The sequence below is a fragment of the Triturus cristatus genome, chromosome 10 (genome assembly GCF_964204655.1).
Source record: "Triturus cristatus chromosome 10, aTriCri1.1, whole genome shotgun sequence".
In the NCBI taxonomy this organism is placed as follows: domain Eukaryota; kingdom Metazoa; phylum Chordata; class Amphibia; order Caudata; family Salamandridae; genus Triturus; species Triturus cristatus.
In genome coordinates, this window is record NC_140593.1 from 1,035,147,016 (window position 1) to 1,035,166,158 (window position 19,143).

General features: G+C 43.6%; 1 protein-coding gene across 5 annotated transcripts in view; it reads left to right on the forward strand.

Annotated features, from left to right (window-relative positions):
• Positions 1–19,143, forward strand: part of REXO5 (RNA exonuclease 5) — a 407,232-nt gene that overhangs the window by 242,030 nt on the left and 146,059 nt on the right. For all 5 annotated transcript variants that reach the window (XM_085629097.1, XM_085629095.1, XM_085629094.1 and 2 more), the window contains exon 14: positions 15,246–15,356. In XM_085629097.1, the coding sequence (XP_085485223.1) occupies positions 15,246–15,356 (111 nt within the window). The remainder of the gene's footprint in view (positions 1–15,245; positions 15,357–19,143) is intronic.

Genomic DNA, 19,143 nt, shown 5'->3' on the forward strand with positions numbered 1-19,143 from the left:
TAGTAAGCTTTTGTTTATGCCATTGTTCTCTGGGCATATTCCTTTTCCTATTGAGAGCTGTTTCATCATCATCATCAGAACTTCAGGGGCCTTTAGTTCACCGTTGGTCATTGTGACATTATACTTTATTTACCTAATTGAAATGCAAAATCTCAGGCTCTTCCTGGACAGGGCCTCAGTGGCGTTCATAGCAGTCTCTTTTTGGCTAGGAGGGCTGCGTCAAGTCCTGTAGTAAATGTATTCGGTCTGGACCAGATCTCTCTGTAGTCTGAATTGGCAGTGGAAGCCTAGGTCCGGTAGTGTCAGTGTTCCTGGGGTTCCTTAAACGTCTCCACTCATCATACAGTCATCTGTAATGGAGCTAATCCTCAGTCATTAGTGATAGTATTTCAGGAAACACACCTTGTGTAATCCGAAGAAATAATGTTTCCCTCAGCAATCAAGATTTCAGATCCCACACTCCACTTCACTGTGCTCTCTGAAGCCCCACATCCACTCCACCCGTATACAGGGAGACAGTGGCCACTGGTGGTGAGTGGGGGGCTGCTGTCAGGACAACAATTTTTCTATATGAAGGGGTCTGTTATGTGGTATAAACCTTCAGGACATGATCTGTGATGCAGCACTACTGGACTTGGCCTCATGCTCTCGCCTTCTCTCATTTAGCTTTATTCACCACTGGACTCCAAATTCATGCTCAGAGCAAACGTATCATGACCATGGGTATTTCATCCTCCTCGGGCACCATGAGGCTTTTGGTTTACTAATGAGAACATTCTGCCCTGATGGGGAGGAATGTTCTAATAGCTTTATAGCCCGCTGTAGCTGAGGTATACAGGCCCTTAAGGGCCCGCTCTCTTGTTAAAGGCCCTCGCCTTCGGCTCGAGGCTTTAATGCTGGAGCAAGCCTTTGATGGCCAGTATAGCCTGCTATGGTGATCTTTAAAGCTCTATGAGAGTTCTCTAGCTCTTCTTACATTTGACGTAGAAAGTAGTATATGACTATACATAAATGTATTCATTACTAGCCAGATATGTTGGGTATCACATTTGCCACAAAATAAATCCAATAATAATAATAATCTTTATTCGGCAGCAGTCCCAGCCATAAAAGAAGCAACATTAAAAAGAAAAGAGCATCAACATCAAATTCATTTGTTAGCAGCATATCGGCTATATGTGCGAAATGTGCAAATTAACCTTGTAAACATCAGTCACAACCATCGATCAAGTGGAAATGCAATAGAGGTACACAAGCCTATCACAATTATTGACATAAAAGGGACCACGGTTAAAATCAGCGTCAAATTCATTTGTGCCAGCATGACACACAAAATGTGCAAAATTGCAATTATCCCTATATTTTTCAATCACCTCTAGCGTGCCTTGATTTTAGTGCAGCTCTTCAAAAGTTAATACGCTAAAAAGCGTGCGAGCGTTAGGCAGAAGCTGCAGACATAATAAAGCTATACGAATGTGCTTAAATCTAATTTCTTTTAAAAGAAATTTAAGAAACAGTTGCCTAGGATGCATGAAATATTTACAAAGGAAAACAAAATGTAGGGTGTCCTGTGGAGACCTATTGTCGCAGTTACAGGGACCTCTATCTTCTACATGTACAACAAAGCCGGGAGGTGATGCCAGTAAATGGTGGAACAAGTTCAGTCTGAAATGAGTAATTAAAAATCTATGATGAGCATTTGTTAAAATCAATAGATAAGACTCTATACCCAGGACTGACTTCAATAAGACATGCCCTCTTACCATGGGTTTCCTAAGCTCCTTTTCCTCCCTAGAGACCATGGCATGTTTAAAAAACAATTCTTTACCAATGTTCTTATCCTGTGGCTTCAATGTATAATATCTCATGAAAATATCTGCTCTACCTAAAGCTGTGAGGGTATCCTTAACATATCTTAGCCATGGGATATTTAATGCGTGGTCGAGTGAGAGACAGTCCTAAATTACTAATCGATTAAAACTAGCCTCGTGGTTAGTCCAGATCTTCAACCAGCATAACAACGGTTTAGAGGCCACCAAATCCAGTATATACTTCATTTCTAATTCTTCATGTACTGAGTATGAAGGAGTACCCAGGGGCACTTTCAAAATTCTTCTAAAATATTTATTTTCTGTGGTTTGAAGTTTGTTGGCCACTGAGTAACCCCATACCTCACTTCCATATAAAGCCTCAGAGATGCAGAAAGAATTATACCACTTTAAAATTACCCCCGGGGACCATGTGCCTAGTCTGTGGGCATAATTTCCAATTGCTTTTATTGATTCTTTCATTTTGTGTGTCTTCCATTCCTGCGAATGTTTAAAATTGAGTTTCACATCAAATAAAATGCCTAGATAAGAAAAGGCCTGAACCTTCACTAAATTACGAGAACCTACTGTATAAGTGTTATGTCTAGTGGCCTGCTTGCCAAATTACATAATATACTATTTGGTCAAGTTCGGTGACAGGCTCATCCAGTTCAGGAAGGCCACAAAAACCTCGTCCTCTGGGGGTTTGTGCTATCAAAACCGCGTCGTCCGCATACAACAAGACTGGGACGGGTCTCCTGCCTAATCTGGGGGTATCCGCCTGTAAAGCGATCAAAGATGCTTCTAGTCGACTGCAGCAACGTATGCTAGATAAACTGACTGAGCTCCTACTACATTCCAGCCCCGCCACACATATTATAGGAGGGGACTTCAATGACGTGATTGAACCCTCCCTAGATCGAACTCATTTGCGATCTGGGTCCCATGGACCCACGCCATTGGCCGTGTTCCAAGATCTTCTCGGACTGACTGACTTATGGCGAAGGAACTATCCAAACCTATGTGCCTACTCCTATTTCTCGGGAGCTCACAGGGTGTTTTCGAGACTGGACTATCTCTTCTCTCCAGCGGGAGAGATTGGTCATGTGGAGAGGATAGAATACTTAGCTAGGGGCATCTCCGAATATTCACCACTTTTATTAACTGTGGGAGGGAGGGATGACAGCCAAGTAGCATACTGGAGACTGAGCTCATGGGCCTTGAAAGACGAAGGAATCGCTAAAGAACTCAGGGTGGACTCGAAGTTCTATTTTAAAGAAAATGTCATCTCAGTGCAGTCGGCAGTCACTTTATGGGATGCATTTAAGGCGGTGCTCAGAGATAGAGCACAGAATATAATTGCCCATTGAAAAAGGCGAGAAACCAAAGAGATAGAGGCCTTAGAACGTAAGCTGATACGTCTAGAAAGAAGTGGAACCTCTGGACCAAGTAGTCATACTCTTCGCCAAATTGACATAACCAAAATGGAATGCCAAGTGTTAGTAACCTGAGCTGTAAGGGTTCAACAATTGGCAGTCCAACATTGACTGTACGAGACAGGTGATAGGGCATGGAAATTGCTTGCGTGGCTGGGCAGAAAGGAGATGGAGTTGAAATGGGTAATGTCCATCCAAGAACAAAACCACACATACACCACACCTGGGGATATAGTGGGGGTTTTGCCCAATACTACACTGACTTATGTGCAACTAAATTGCAAGCGAGTGAGGTGCAAATAGCCCAATACTTAGACACAATTGATCTCCCCTCGCTCTCCCACGAGGAGAGGGACAAGCTTGAGGAAGACCTGACTCTCAAAAAAGTGACGGAGGTTATTGGTCACCAAAAGTCGGGGAAAACTCCGGGCCCAAATGGTCTCCCGGGGGAATTCTTTAAATTAAATAATAGCCTGCTGGCCCCACACTTGCTCAATATGTTTTAGACGTCAAAAGAACAAGGGAGTTTCCCAAAAGATCTCCAAATGGCTACTGTAGTGGTAATTCATAAAACAGGGAAACTCCCGGAAGACTGTGGATCCTTTTGACCCATATCACTGCTCAATATTGAAACGAAAATTCTGGTTACTATTCTTGCTATGTGTCTGTTGACGGTTATCACTCCCCTGATCCATAGGGACCAATCTGGCTTTATCCCGAAGCGAGCCACACGCTTTAACCTACGGCGACTGGCTAATTGGATGGACACGGTGCAGTGTCGGGATAGCCCCCCATCGGCTTCTTTCACTTAATGCCGAAAAGGCATTTGATACCATTCATTGGCCCTTCATGAGGTGCATCCTGGAGAAGTTTGAATTTGGTCCAAAATTCAGGGAATGGTTGGCACTACTTTACCATGCGCCCGAGGCTAGAGTTTGGGTCAACGGGGTGGTCTCGACGAGCTGGCCGATCCAGCGAGGCACTAGACAGAGTTGTCCCCTGTCCCCCCTACTATTCGCCCTTATATTGGAGCCGTTGGCCTGTGTAGTTCGAGCCTACCAAGGGCAGGGTGGTTTTATAGACGAGTCCCGATTTTTGGAGGAAGAACGCATATCGCTATATGCAGATGATATTTTATTATATGTCACGGACCCAGCCGAGACATTCCCCAAAATATTGCCAATCTTCGAGGAATATGGCCGCCACGCAGGTTATAGGATTAACTGGAAAATCCACCTTGTACCCTGTGGGTGGGGAGGTGGAGCCCCAGATCTACCCGAGTTGCTTACGATTGTCCACGGAGGGGTTCACCTACCTTGGACTCTATATCACTACTGAGATAGTCACTAACTGAGAGCACAATATCAAGCAAATCCTTTTAAACTTTCAAGCAGACGTCAAGAGGTGAAGGAAACTCCCTCTGACGATCATGGGGAGTGTCACTATGTACAAAATGATTACACTCCCTCAGCTGCTCTATATTTTGCAAAACACCTACTGCAAAATACCAGAGACCGTGTTTGCAACCATTGATACCGAGCTAAGCTTGCTTTTATGTGATGGGGCACACCCGCGGATAGCGCTACCAACGCTGCAGCGCAACCCATACAATGGGGGTCTGGCCCTACCGGACATAAGGGCGTACTACAAAGGAGCACATCTTATTGTAATTAATTAATGGAATCATGCTCCAAGAGACCACCCCACCTATAGGTTGGAAAGATTACAATTCCGAGAACGCACACACTTACACTATATATATGGCGGTAGGGGCAATACCCGGCACTTGCCGGCTACCCAAAGAGTGCTGGAAGCATGGAAAAGTGCTGAGAAGCAAATGAAATGGGATATGAAACCCACACGGGAGACCCCATTATGGGAGGGAACTAGGCTAGCTGAGATTGGTAAGCCGAAAGGGTTTAGACAGTGAGATCTCATAGGGATTTCCAAACTAGGGAATGTCATAGAAAAAGGCGCGTTGGCCCCATTTACCTCACTTCAAGTCACATATCAGCTCCCTGACACTCAAGCCTATGCCTACCTTCGACAGAGACATGCTTGGTAGGCAGAAGGGCTAGACGCAGCGACTCTGCCGGCATATGCCCCATTAGAGGGCAGACTCTTACAGGAAGAGATCCCATCTCAAGCCATCTTGTTGATTTATAAAACACTAATTAACAATATGCCGGACAAACTAGGCCTTTGAGAGCTAGATGGGAACTCACTACTGGCCCGTTAGAGGACATCGATTGGGAGGCGACCCTCATGCACCCACTCGAAGTGGCAATCAAGCTTAAGATTGTAGCTCATACAGTATAATATAGTACACAGGACTTACTTTGATAGAGCGCAACTACATTCTATGGAGAGAGCATATCACCCAGACTGCCTCGGATGCCACACGGAACGAGGTACATTTATACATACCCTCTGGAAATACAGCAGGATTCAAACATATTGGAGCAAGATAGTGAGGGAACTAAACCATATACTGGAATCCCAAATTGAGTTGGAAGCCAGGTTCCTCCTTCTGGGAATCCCTTCAGACATGGATTTGCCACGACATAGACGCATGTTGGCTTAATTGGGACTGGTGGTGGCCAAAAGGTACATAGCCCGATACTGGTGTGCCCACCAACTCCCAACACTCCGGGAATGGAGAACAAGTTTGGATCTCTATATGGTTGCGGAGAATGTGACATATGAAGCAAGGGGCTGTCCCCTCAAATTCCGAAAGATATGGGCCCCATGGATGAAATATTATGGATTGGATCTGGGGGCAGAGGAGGCGGATTAGGTCTTGCTGCTGGGGTGATTGGTGAAAGAGCCCTGTTAGTTATGCGATATGACCCAATGTCGATAAGTGTAGACAACCAACACGCTACTTTCGATACATATATATATGTGTTGCTGGAACCTAACCTCATGCTCTCTTTCAACGGAACTGTTGATAACTCTTTTGCATTGTACCAACTGCTATTGCCCAGTACTCACTATGTATTGTGTATTCATGATTACTTTGCCTGTAAGTTTAAATTACAAAAAACAAATAAAAATGTATATATTTTTTTTAAAGATGCTTCTAGTCCATTTATATATAACATTAAAATAAATGGAGCTAGTATACATCCTTGTCTGACCCCTCTAGAACATTTAAAACGATCAGTGATATTCCTATCCTGGGTGTATCGGACTACAGCAATGGTATTAAGATGTAGGGTCATTAAAACATTTATGATCGCAGGATCAGCCCCAAGCTCGTCAAGCAGGGACCACAGTTTGCGGTAGTTCACCCAGTCAAATGCCATGGCAAAATCCTTAAAACCCAAAAAGAGAGCTCCAGGTTTAGCTATCTGTATTTCGAGATTAAATGGTAGAGGTTTGGGCACTGATCTGTCGTTGGCCTACCTATGCGAAACCCATATTGTATCTCTGAAATAAATCGATCAGTATCTGCCCAATCAGAGAGCCTATTTAACAAAACTCGACCAAAAACTTTAACAATGGCATCGATTAGGGATATGGGGCAGTAAAAGTGAGGGTTATCCCTGTCCCCTTTCTTAAAGATTGGAACAATGGTGGCCGTAGACCTCAAGGGAGTCATTACTGTCGTAACTGCGATGTTTAAAACCCTTGTTAAAACTGGAGCCCATACATCTATATTGCTGAGAAAAAGGTCTGAAGGGATACTGTCGGTGCCTGGAGCCTTGTTCCGCGACAAACCCTCAATGCCCAACCTAACCTCATCAAGATTAAAGGTGATGGATCCATCACTAGAGGGGGGGGCTTGAGCCCTTAATGGATTCCTCGCTATATCCATAATTATACACTCCCTCAAAGTGAGCCTTCCATTGTTCTGGAGTGATGTTATGACCTGGTCCCAGCTTATCTGGGTCTGAGAAACAGGGACTATTAATAATCCTCCAAAAAAGGGTACAGTCCTTTTTAGGTCTTGCCTAGCAATGCAGCTCCATGCGTTGCTTGCGTAAGCGAGATCTATTGTTGCCGACTTGCTTAGCGATGCGGGACAGGATAGGTGCACGCGCTCTTGAAGACATGAGCTGTGAACTTGTACGGCGGTGTTAGCTGAGGTAGCAGGACTGGTTACTGACTTGCTTCGGAAGGGAGACAGGAGATGTGCATGCGCAGGACGGACTGGAATTGTGAACGCGCGCGAACGTGCGCCAGCATCCACTGCGAGGCGTTAGTTAACACTCATTGTAGAAGCGCATGTACAGCTGGTGCCTGACGCCGCGTTAATGAGCCTCCTGCTTTGTTGTCCCCGTCGGCTGGCTTCACACAGCGCGCGCATCGCGCGCTTTTACTTTCCCTCCCCCCATCGGCTCCACGGAGACAGCTTGTTTTAACAAGTACCGCTCAGTGTGCTCTGCAGCATTCCTTTAGTCCTATTTACATACAACCCTGGTCTGGGCTGCAAAGCGCTTTCTCTTTGGTCGAGTAATCGGATGCCCAGTTTGTTGTGTGTTCAGGTAAACGGTGCGAGGGTAAAAGATGTGCGCTATCACTGCTGGAAACTACTCGACAGGACCTCGGATGTTTATGCTGAATACCCTTCCCCCCCGCGCTAACGGATAAAAGTGACTGGAAGTGCTCTCAAACAGTAATGGGCTGTGTTAAATAAGTGTGAAAAGGGGAGGAAGGTAAACACTGACCCTAGAGCATTTCGATAAAAAACATGTTTTATTAAAGCACCCACTAACCCCTCCTCACCCCTGTGTTTAAATAAATCTCCTGACTCGAGCTTGTGTTAAGCTGCCTGCCCTGCCCTGCCCCACCCCGACCCTCCCTGTTACCTGCCGCTTCTGCCCTCCCTTGGCTCCTCAGACGCTCTGATGCTTCTCGTGTGTCCACTCCCTTTCATCAAAACCACACCCATTACACAACGAGGCGTCTGTGGCACTGACACACACCGCCTCTCCCCCACTGCCGTGGTGCAGGCTGGCAGCTAGTTCGCGTTTCATGCTCTGAACTGTGCCCTCAAAGCAGCAGTGGGCGTGGCGGACTCTCAACGGCAGCCTTTGCTCACAGAGCGCTCTGGGCGGAAACAAATCTAGCACCCAGGCTGCTGACAGTACCTAAAGCGAGAAAATAATTTGGGTAGCGATGACATTTACGATTGTCTGCTACTCCCACGGAATATCACATTCAACAGTGGAAACAATTTAATAAACTTTAATTTACGGAAGGGCTTGGCCAGTCTGAGCAGAAACCAAAATGTTGAGATTGACTTAAATGTGGCTATGGTTCTAAATAAATATTTCATCCCCACTTTTTGAGAGTAGTTTTGTTAACTTTTTTTAGATGCTAAAATAGACAAACTTCTTTCCAAATCTTTGTAGGAATATTGAGAACAGCTTATAAATCGTTTCGGCTATCATTCGAGCTCGCATGGAGGGACAGAGATAACGGTGCAAGTGATGCAATATACTGGTAAAAGACTACTCAATCATGTGTCTCTAAAATATCTTTTTGCACTTCGGTCATATGACCAAATATACACGAACCCATTTAGATAGATACCAATGCATGGGTTGTATTTTGTTACTGTAATTCATTCAGATAAATACTGGCAGCTGACACGTGTTTCGCAGATACATCTAGCTCATCGGGGCTAATCTCGTTCAGTTGAGCAGTTCACATTTATTATTTTCGGTTACGACCGCATCACTTCAAAAGTCGGTCCACATGGCCTGCTTTAATAAGCGTTTCTCTCAGTGTGAACCATTTAGATAGATATTCACACCGACCTATTGTCTGCTCAACCGTCCTTTCAGGAACCTCCCTTTGAACTTGGGTGTAAATGGAAAGACAGCACTAAAGTAAACAAGCATTTGCAATGCATTAGGTCTTGCATTTGCGAAATTTTAAACTATTGGCATTGTAAATGACAATGCCTTTTATTTAGGTGTTTTCAAAACCAACACATACATAAAAGGTTCGTCATTTACAATGCCAGTAGCTCAAAGTCTCGCAAATACGAGACCTATTGCATTGCAAATGCTTGTTATCACATGCTTCTGTTAACTCCTCCCAAGATTGATTCTGTAGCAATTGCTTCCGGTCCTTGATAGCTCCCTTATGATTACTCCGACAGGTTGCCACCCAGGCTGTGTCACGTGGGGTCTGTTTCACGGCCATCTTAAGTTGTTGCAAAGCCCGGGAGCACTCACTATCCATCCATCTTGAGGAATCAGCACAAGCGGTGGCTACCGGGACTGTTAATAAACTGGCAACTGATTTTGCAATTGCAATGAATGCGTATATGGTTTCTTCTCCTGAGGCTAATAAGTCTAAACACTTTAAAATCTCCTGTTGTGTCTAACTAAAAAGAGCATGGTTAAAAACAGTGATATCCAACTGTGACCACCTCAGACGCCTCCCTTGGTTAGTTGCAGAAAGGGGGCCCACATTCACCCTACGAGGCACAGTCTGGTTTCCCGGCACTTCAAGCACCAGATTCAGAGGATTGTGATCACTAAATGGACTATGTTAAATATTAAAAGAGAATATAAACTGCTTCAAAAGAAAAAAACCAAAAAGAAAATCAATAATTGTTAGGGAACCACTGCCTTTATAGATCGGCAACAAAGGCGAATCAGGACAAGTCGCACCCAAATTTAGGGTATATGTTAGACCATAAGTGTGTAGGAGAGCATTCAGTTCCTGTCCTTCTAGGGAGTGCTCCATGTGCAATCCATCTCTAATCGTACATGTAGACCAATCTGGCGTATCCAATACTAAGTCTGGGCATAGGTGGCAATTAAAATCTCCTAATAAAATTAGAGGCGCCTGCAGAAAACCTTCACTCTGCATCGACTCAAGGCGAACACTTAACTCTACAAGTAAGGTAAAACAAAGTGATTTGCCAACCGCAAATATCAGACCATGTGCAACGTTGGAATCCTAATTTAAGTACTTCACGGATACACAGATCCTGAAGTCTATAAACACAATAAGGCCACCCCTTGCTCTTCCCATTCTTGAGCCCTCTGCTGGACAGAAAAAGGTTTTGTAACCCTCAAGAAAAAGCTTGTTTTCAGTCTCTCATGTCTCATGAAGAAAAGGATGGTATACGATCTAATAAAATGGAGCTACCTGTCGTCCACAAATTTTGCAGTTAAACCTGCCATGTTCCAGGAAATATTTAAATAACCCCCTGCTCTGGTTATAATTAAGAGGTGGCATAATAGTTCCCAACTTTGGGCTGCTTGACCCTGTCTTACTCCATTCCAAACTACTTGTAGATCTACAGTGATGGCCTGCATTTACACTCAGCTGTGTCTCCCTGATTACCAGTCTCCGTGACGGTGATTCCCCTGGCGCAACTTTGGTTTTACTATTCCCCTCACACTTTTGCAGTCAGTCTGGGTCATTAAGATACCTCAGGGGCGCATAGGGATTAGGCATTTTCTGTATTCCCCCGAGGGAAGAAGGGTCTCCCTCCTGGGTTAAGGGGTGATTGCTGGTTGTAGTGTTGTAGAGGAAATTATAAAAAAAGCCAAGAGGTAATGCGTTAATACCAGATTCGAAATAGAGCGGCTGGTAGTTCTGTCACAAGATATTTCGTGCTAAATCAGGAAATCTAAATGTGACTATTACACTATCGCCCTCAAATGTTTACCTCGACCGTCCTAACTCCGACATCCGCCTACCCATCAAGATTTACCTGTGGTCATCCGTTTTAAATCTGGCATGTTTACTTAACCAGTGTGCTACTCTTTTCATCAATTGGACAGTTGATTCTTCCCTTTGGGATCCAAGACCAGGCACCACTGCCAAAACCACAGTATAGGGACAGGGCGCTGGGGGAGATCAATTACTGGTAGGCAAGGGCTATTAATGGCTGATAAGCTATCTATAACTCCTTCCTTGTGCTGTAACGAGGGGCGCTGATAGGTCGGGCCGAATAATGCAGCCGACTGTTAAGGGATTAGAGCCGGGTACCCAAATGCTCGCTTTCACTGTTCGTTGCTCCTACTGTCCTTAAATTAGAGTTAAAGGGCTGGTTAGTACTCTGGGTATCTAAAGGGTGGATTCCAGTTTGAACTGTCTGTTGCTGTGAGGTAACGGTGGGAGGTGTTAGGTTGATAGAAGCCAAGACTTTTTCAACTCTGCCTAATATATCTCTAGACTCTAACATTACTTTAGTAAAATCGCGAAAGAATTTAGTCAATAACTCAGTCAGTACTTCAGTAATGTTTTGTTTTAAAGGAACCCAGAGCTCTTCTACACCCCTTAGGTCTACATTTGCAGTTCCTTCACCTTTCTTGACAGTCTCTGCTTTCTTGTTCTTTCGCCACAGCCTTTTAGGTACAGGGCTTCCCCCACCTCCCGTGTACACTCCCTGGACGGGGGCAGTAATCACCTTGCTCTTGATGTTAGAACCATGAGTATGATTGCCGGGGCTAGGGATAGAGGCCTCTGTAACCATCAGAACTGCCTCTGGGGCTCCATCTGGGTATTTTTGATTAACAATGTCTGCAAGTTCCCCACGTGGAGGGAAAATGCGGCCAACCTAGTCCAGGGAAAGCCTCCTCTCAGCCCTATCTATTTCTTTTGAAATGGCTGCCACTGTTTCCGCCAGGAAAGAGTCAATGGTTGCGTGTTTCATGTCAGCTGGAGAACTCATGCGGGCTGCTTTCCTCTTCCCCATTGTGCTCTAGTTTGCATGAACCTCCAAATATCAAGAAGCACAACAGGGACTAAACCTCCCGCAATGATCAAGTGCCCGATGCTCAGTGTGAGTGCCTCCTCTGCACACTACTGATCGCATGGCACTGGAGCGGCTAACCACGCCCTCCCCTGATTAAAAACGGGTTCCTTGGGAATGGCTGCATCTACCGCAAGGACCAGGAAGCCAAGGGATTAGGCCCAGCCCTGCCTTGGTCGCTCACGGGCAGACGGGCCCTCCCTGCACCGCCCGGGCACGCCCATGCTGCGGTAGCCCCCAGCTGCTGAAGAAGTGCCTCTGGGCGCGTGTGTGACGCCACCTCCATAAGACAGACCCTGCGTTGCTGGGGCTTGGAGTGTCCGGGAGTGTAATAACGTATCTTTTTGTGATTGCACTTACCATTCCTAGTGTCCTCAAGCCCCGAAAAGTACTGAAATTAGTTCCATCACTAACTGCCCATAGTTGTAGTATCCAGAGTGCTTCCGCTCTACATATGCAGGCTTCTCTGTTACCGCCCCTGGTACAAATTGTATACCATGGAACTGCACTTTATAATCACTGGGGTCCGTACAGCGCATTTTATGGTGTATTGCAAGAGGATGGTCTGGGTCATTATTATGAATAACCCTAATATGTTCCTCTGTTCTATCCTTCACTGCCCTAAGGATACTTCCAATATAGATTTTTTTGCAGCAACATATCAAAACATATACCACATACTTATTCTGACAAGATATGTGTTTTCATATAATACTTGTCTTTGGAGTTGTATTGAAAACTTTTGCCCTTATGTTCTTCAAATGTACACATCCTAAAGTTCCCACATCTGTGGAACCCTTTACTTAGCCTATTCAATCAGCTTCTTCCCGCTATGGTGATGACATAGCTGGGGCTGATCATATTACGATTTATTTTGCCTTTCTCGTCTGTGATGCTGGCAGGTCTGAAAATGCTTTTAATAATGGAGTAGTCTTTTGTTAATAATCACCAATGTCTGTTGAGGATATGGCTCAACCAGCACCACTACCAAAGGTGGTAATAAACATATTGACCTCTCTGTCCGCTTCTTTTTCCTTTTTTGTCTTACTGTTAATGAGTGGGGAGAGAATGTGGCCTAATGGCTAGGGCGGTCGACCTCGGAGCTGGGGAACCAGGTTCGAGCCTTGGCAGGGACGCTCAACATTCTGTGATTCTGGTCAAATCAATTAATCTCCCCGTGCCTTAAAACAAAAATGAATGTGTCAGTCTATAATGTAACTGGTGCTCATGTAAAGCACTCTGATACCTTCTGGTCTAGTTTGCGCTATATAAAACTCCACAAATAAATTGTGTTCGGTCTCTGTCTGTCTTCACTCTCCTGATGGCTGTCCTGATCTTGCCTTCTTCATATTCATGTTGTCTTAATCTCAGTTCCATGTCCTGAATATTCTTATTAAATTCATCATCCTCACTACAGTTCCTGCGAGCCCTTATCATTTCATCCTGGGTATTGATTTTAATTATGTCCTAGGATGTGACCTTTTCGTATGTAATATGGCGTTGCCTGAGGTTTTCTTGCAAAACATTCTACTCTCTATCCTTTCCCCCTTAATTTACAGTTCCACATCCAAGAATGTGATATCACTAGTACTATAAGTGTAGTGAATCACATATTATAGGCACCCCGGTTTAAGTCTGCATGAAATTCATATAATTCTTCTATAGTGCCAGTCGTAACATCAAAATGTCATCTATCGTCCCAAGGAATACATTTTATCTACCCATGTATGTTTGCATGGGCTCCAGACCCGCTCAGTCTCAAACCAGCCCATAAACGGGTTTGCATATGAGGGAGTGAATCTGAAGCCAATCACTATGCCTCGCAGCTGCCTGTACCAATACCATCAAAAGGAAGAACATTGTTCATGAGGATATAATCGGTCATATTAAATAGCATATCATAATGAGCTAAGAAGTTAACTTGTCTTTTATTTAGATAGTGTTCCAGTGCATGTAGTCCCAATTCATGTTAAATATTTGTATACAAGGAGAAAACACTAAAATTACCAGTAAGATGCCATCAACCCATACAACATCCTTCATCATAATTAATACATGTTCAGTGCCTTTAATATATGATTCTAAATTTCTAACAAAGAGCTATAAAAAGGTACATAATGTTGCATCTTAGTACAACCAGCATACAGCCTGGTAAACAACATGGTTCTCTTTAATGGCATTTCGGTTTTGATACAGAGATGCAAATGGGATATTATTGTGTAAATTAGATTTAGATAGGCTTATGTTGATGTGCCCATTGGGACAGATAAGTGAAATTTGGGTTTGTGAGCTTATTATACATTGTATTCCATTTTATGTGAATGAATTATTCCAGAGTTTTGCTCATGTAGTCAAAGAGATTAGAAGATTTACAAAATGACTTTGTAAGAAGATGATTGTTATATTATACAATTATTTTAGAACTTTGTTACACATTGAATAATGCTTGCCCTGATGATGACTGGACCGCAATGAACAACAACTTGGATGGTCACTATACCGTATATAACTTCCAACATATTTTTGTTACTTGGTATTAAATGTATGAAAACATGACATACATCTTGTTTTTTTTTAAAGTGGTGATGTCATTAGATTGGAATCCTCTTCTTTGCACTTTGAATAGATAGATTTGGGGTACGTGTGACCCACTTGTGGTGCTGGGGTTACGGTTAGACCGCTATTAATAATTTAGATGTCTCCTGATATTGAATTTGCAGTCCTGATGAAGTCAATAGTCAGATACTTGTCATGCTGAAACACCCTTTGGCTGCTTGTGCTAGTTTGACATGCTACAAGGATAAAATAAAAGATGTATTTAGGAATACACATGGTTGACTCTCTTCATTAAGGAGTGCAGGCTCTCCATGATTTAGTCTGGGTCAATTCCTGGCTTTGGAAGGTGCAATTACAGCCCCCTTAAACAGTTTGCCCTGCACCAAGCGCTTGGTAAGATGATTTTTGTAACAATTTGTACTTATGACACACCCCTAAGGCGAGGACAAACACTTCCCTTACCACTGACTTTCTTAAACAGAAGAAAGATTGAATATGAGACTGCACAAGTTACTCTTAACGGATTAGGCCCTACTGACTATTGTGACTTTAAAGGGAATGTCTCCAACGTATTACAATCCTATTGAAGCCTTACAATATTTTTTGTTAAATATTAATTAGCACTTCTGTAGAAAATACAGTGCTCTTGTATTTGGATGTGTATACTGTATTCATATCAATCAGCCAAAACTGTGACATTTGTGTCTCTTTTAGGTTCTCCACCAGGCCAGTGAAGAGATCCCTGCATCCGCCCTTAGTATAGTTCAGTTCTCCACAGGCGCTGGCAGTGTTGAAGGTGCCCTCATGCAGCAGCTTCATGCAAAGGTAACGCAATTAAGTTACTTCAAATTGTTTAGAAATGTTCAAATTCACTAAATGAATGTAACTCCCCAACAGAGAATTTATCCTACCCATTGATGTTGAGGGCCTTCAAACTTGAAAGTATCTTCTCTACTGGACAAAATAAACTATGCATATGCTGACAACAGAATAAATTCACATTCTGGGAAGTGCACATTAGCTGTTTTGGTTGGTTGAGTGATGGAGATATTTTATGACAAATATTTGGTCGCTGCAGTGGAACAGGAGCCATGTAGTGTGTAGCATTTGTGAAGATTGGAATTGGACACCACTATTCAGTGGGGAAGGAGGCAACTCCTTTTGTTTTATATTCCCTCACACACCCTAGTGGTGTCATGCTTCATCATCGGGACACCTCGGCCCCTATAAGTCGAGGTGGGCTCAACCATATCTCAGGGAGCTCTTATGAAGATGTTTTTTGGCCAGGGGGATAAAGATTAAAAGCCACAGCAGTTCCCAGTATCCCTTTTATTCTTGGAACTGTCAGTGGTGAAAATAAAATACAATGTTAGGGTCAAGATGGGATATTATGGTCCTAAGACCCTAAAGCCAACATGTTTCAGTCCTGCTTGGCCCCATAAAGGGTGCTGGACTTTCTTCAGGGCGGAAAAAATGCCCCCTGGATTAGGTATAGGCAGAAGAATTCCCTGCACTAATCGGGATGAGGGCGACTAACACTCCTCATCTATTCTCATAGACTGATTGGTCTTGTATTTCACTCCCTCTAGGTAGAGAAACAAGGAGACAAAAAAAGAGAAAAGGGGAGGGAAAAAGAAAAAGACACCACATATAGTTACATATGGAGTTCCAGGTAAGTTCATGTCTGCAGGCGTGCTTTTCAACTCAATTAAGGTGAAAACACCAGGCAGTTCCGGATGTCACATACGATCCAACACAGAACATGTTGGTAAGTCTGGATGTTGAAGCATTATACACCAGCATTCCACAAGATGAGAGCATCAGAGTGATTGAAGCATATCTACAGCAAGGAGAATGGACCTGGGATGCACCAATAAGCTGGGCTATCACACTCATGAGTCTGGCATTGAAAGAAAACTTTTTCAGATTCGAGGATCAACTATACCTGCAAACACACGGTACATCTATGGGGAGCACATTTGCTCCCAGCATAGCATGTTTCTATGTAGGGCATCTTGAGGAGGAACATATATGGACCACCAACCCATACACCAAGAATATCAAAGGGTGGGGGCGATATATAGATGATATCTTGGTAATCTGGGAAGGAAATACAGATACACTGACCAATTTCCACACGTGGATTAACCAACTCAATCCACATTTGAAATTTACTATGACATCGAACCGAAATCAGATATCTTTCCTTGATGTGAAGTTAAGTGCAAAAAATGGGGGGATCACCAGTTCTTTATTCTCCAAACCCACTGACAAAAACAGTTTACTCCTCTTCAATAGCGCACATCCCCGATCGCTCAGAGAAAATCTCCCAATAGGCCAATTTTTGCGTATACGCAGAAATTGTGCCGATTTGGATGAATACAAAGCTGAAGCAGATAATCTGGCAAAGAAACTATATGAAAGATCGTACCCCAGAAAGATTGTTGAAAATACGAAGTAACGGTCTCGTAATACACCTAGAGTGGCCCTACTTGAGACATACCCAAAGGAAGAACCAGATGCTCTCATTTGTGTTACCACTTATAATAGATCATCCAACGAGATCAAAAAAATTATCAACAAGAAGTGGACAGTTCTCACGTCCAATCAGCTGAAATATGAGAAGCCACTGTTCTCGTTTAAACGGAACAAAAGTCTGAGGGATTCCCTCGTGCACACAGATCTGAAGAAACCAAAGTCACAATCCAGGATACAGACAACACTATGGAATCTACCAATGGTCACTGGACATTACCCATGCGGGACTTGCGTGGTTTACCCATTTACAGAACAGACTAGAGAAATAGATCTGGGAATGTCATACCCGTGGGAACAGCGATCACACACGAATTGTAATACAGATAATGTCATCTATCTGATAAAATGTCCCTGCCAACTCAAGTATGTGGGAATGACAGGAAGAAAAATCAAAGTGCGTATATGTGAGCATAGGAGCACGATCAGAAGAGCTATCACATCTACCAAATTGACCGCACATTACATAGAACAGAAACACACAGATTCAGATTTGTGGTGGACAATCATTGAGAAAGTAAATGGGGACGGCGATATGTCTAAAACCCTATTAGAACGTGAACAACGATGGGTGTATAGACTCAAAACCCACATCACTGGATTAAACGACTCAATACCGTGGAACCAACTTACTCAGAGGTAATCCTCAGAATAAATAGCACAACCGAAACAGAACCCCACATTCAAACCTCATAGTCATAGTCATACCCTGACTTGTAACCTAAAATAACGGATACTAGTGACTGAGTCGACCGACGCATAATAGGTTGAATGCCGTGGGTGGTTATGTATTTGAGATATATTAAAAATGTTATAATATTGATCCAACAACTAGCCTTTTGATGGGACCATTGCAAAACCAGGTGGCGGCCCCCTACGGGTATCCCACGAGATATATTTCCGAACTTTCTCAAATGCAAGTAGCTCGAGGCATATCGAAATCACACTCTCGTCAGACAACCTAGGCATATGGATGTATACTGATCATCTGTAGTTATAACCGGTAATTGCACCGGCTATTTTGCCACCCATACTGCCTCTGATACACTTAGGTGTAGTATGTATTGATATTAAGAATCGAAAACATACATCAGTATAGTGATAAAGTTTCATTTGAAAAAAACTCTTGAAGTAAAATATCAACAGACACGCACCGAGCCAATTACTACAATTCCCATGAGTCTCCAGGAGAATCGACGGATTCGGAGACAGGATACGGAAGTAGGCGGGACATCAGTTAGTAGCGAAGTGGTTACTAAAAGCGTGCAAAAGAACTTGAACAGCACTCCAAGCAGTGGAACCACCACCGAATAGGTTGTTACGAGGGGCAGGACCCTTGATGGCGTGAGTAAATGCTGCTGAATGACCACAACGCTAAGGTATGAGAAGAGAGCTGGTCCCCTCGCGGGATCCAGCGCCAAACATGACTCTAAATAGACTCTGTCTTTTGTTTGTTTTTGTGTGTCTTTCTATATGTACGCTTACTTGATGACCAACCCCTCATGAATAACGGGGATACTTACATCTCATTGGGGCTTTGATACTTACGCTCACAATCACGAAGTGTTTGACTACAGGGCTACCCCAATAACGGTAGTCCTCCACTTGGAGTCGATACCCCTCAAAATACGGGGTAAGAACGCATGTATGAGAGAGAGAGAAAGCTTAGACGTATGTAAGAGCGCGAACGGTGAACATGTCATTACGCGATTATGTTACATGTACAGAGATATATATATAGATGTTTTTAAACAACCACAGCGATTTTTGCACATTTTATAGTGTTTTTATAGTGTTTGTTCACAAGAGGATTACACGGGTGTTAGTACGTTATCTATAGACCTACACCTAGGAATAAAAGGAGTTAGGATGCGGCATACAGCCGCCACAAAGAACCGGGTAACACACATATAAGTACGTGTGAGAAAATCAGAGTGTTTTTTCACCCACCACCCGGAACTGCCTGGTGTTTTCACCTTAATTGAGTTGAAAAGCACGCCTGCAGACATGAACTTACCTGGAACTCCATATGTAACTATATGTGGTGTCTTTTTCTTTTTCCCTCCCCTTTTCTTTT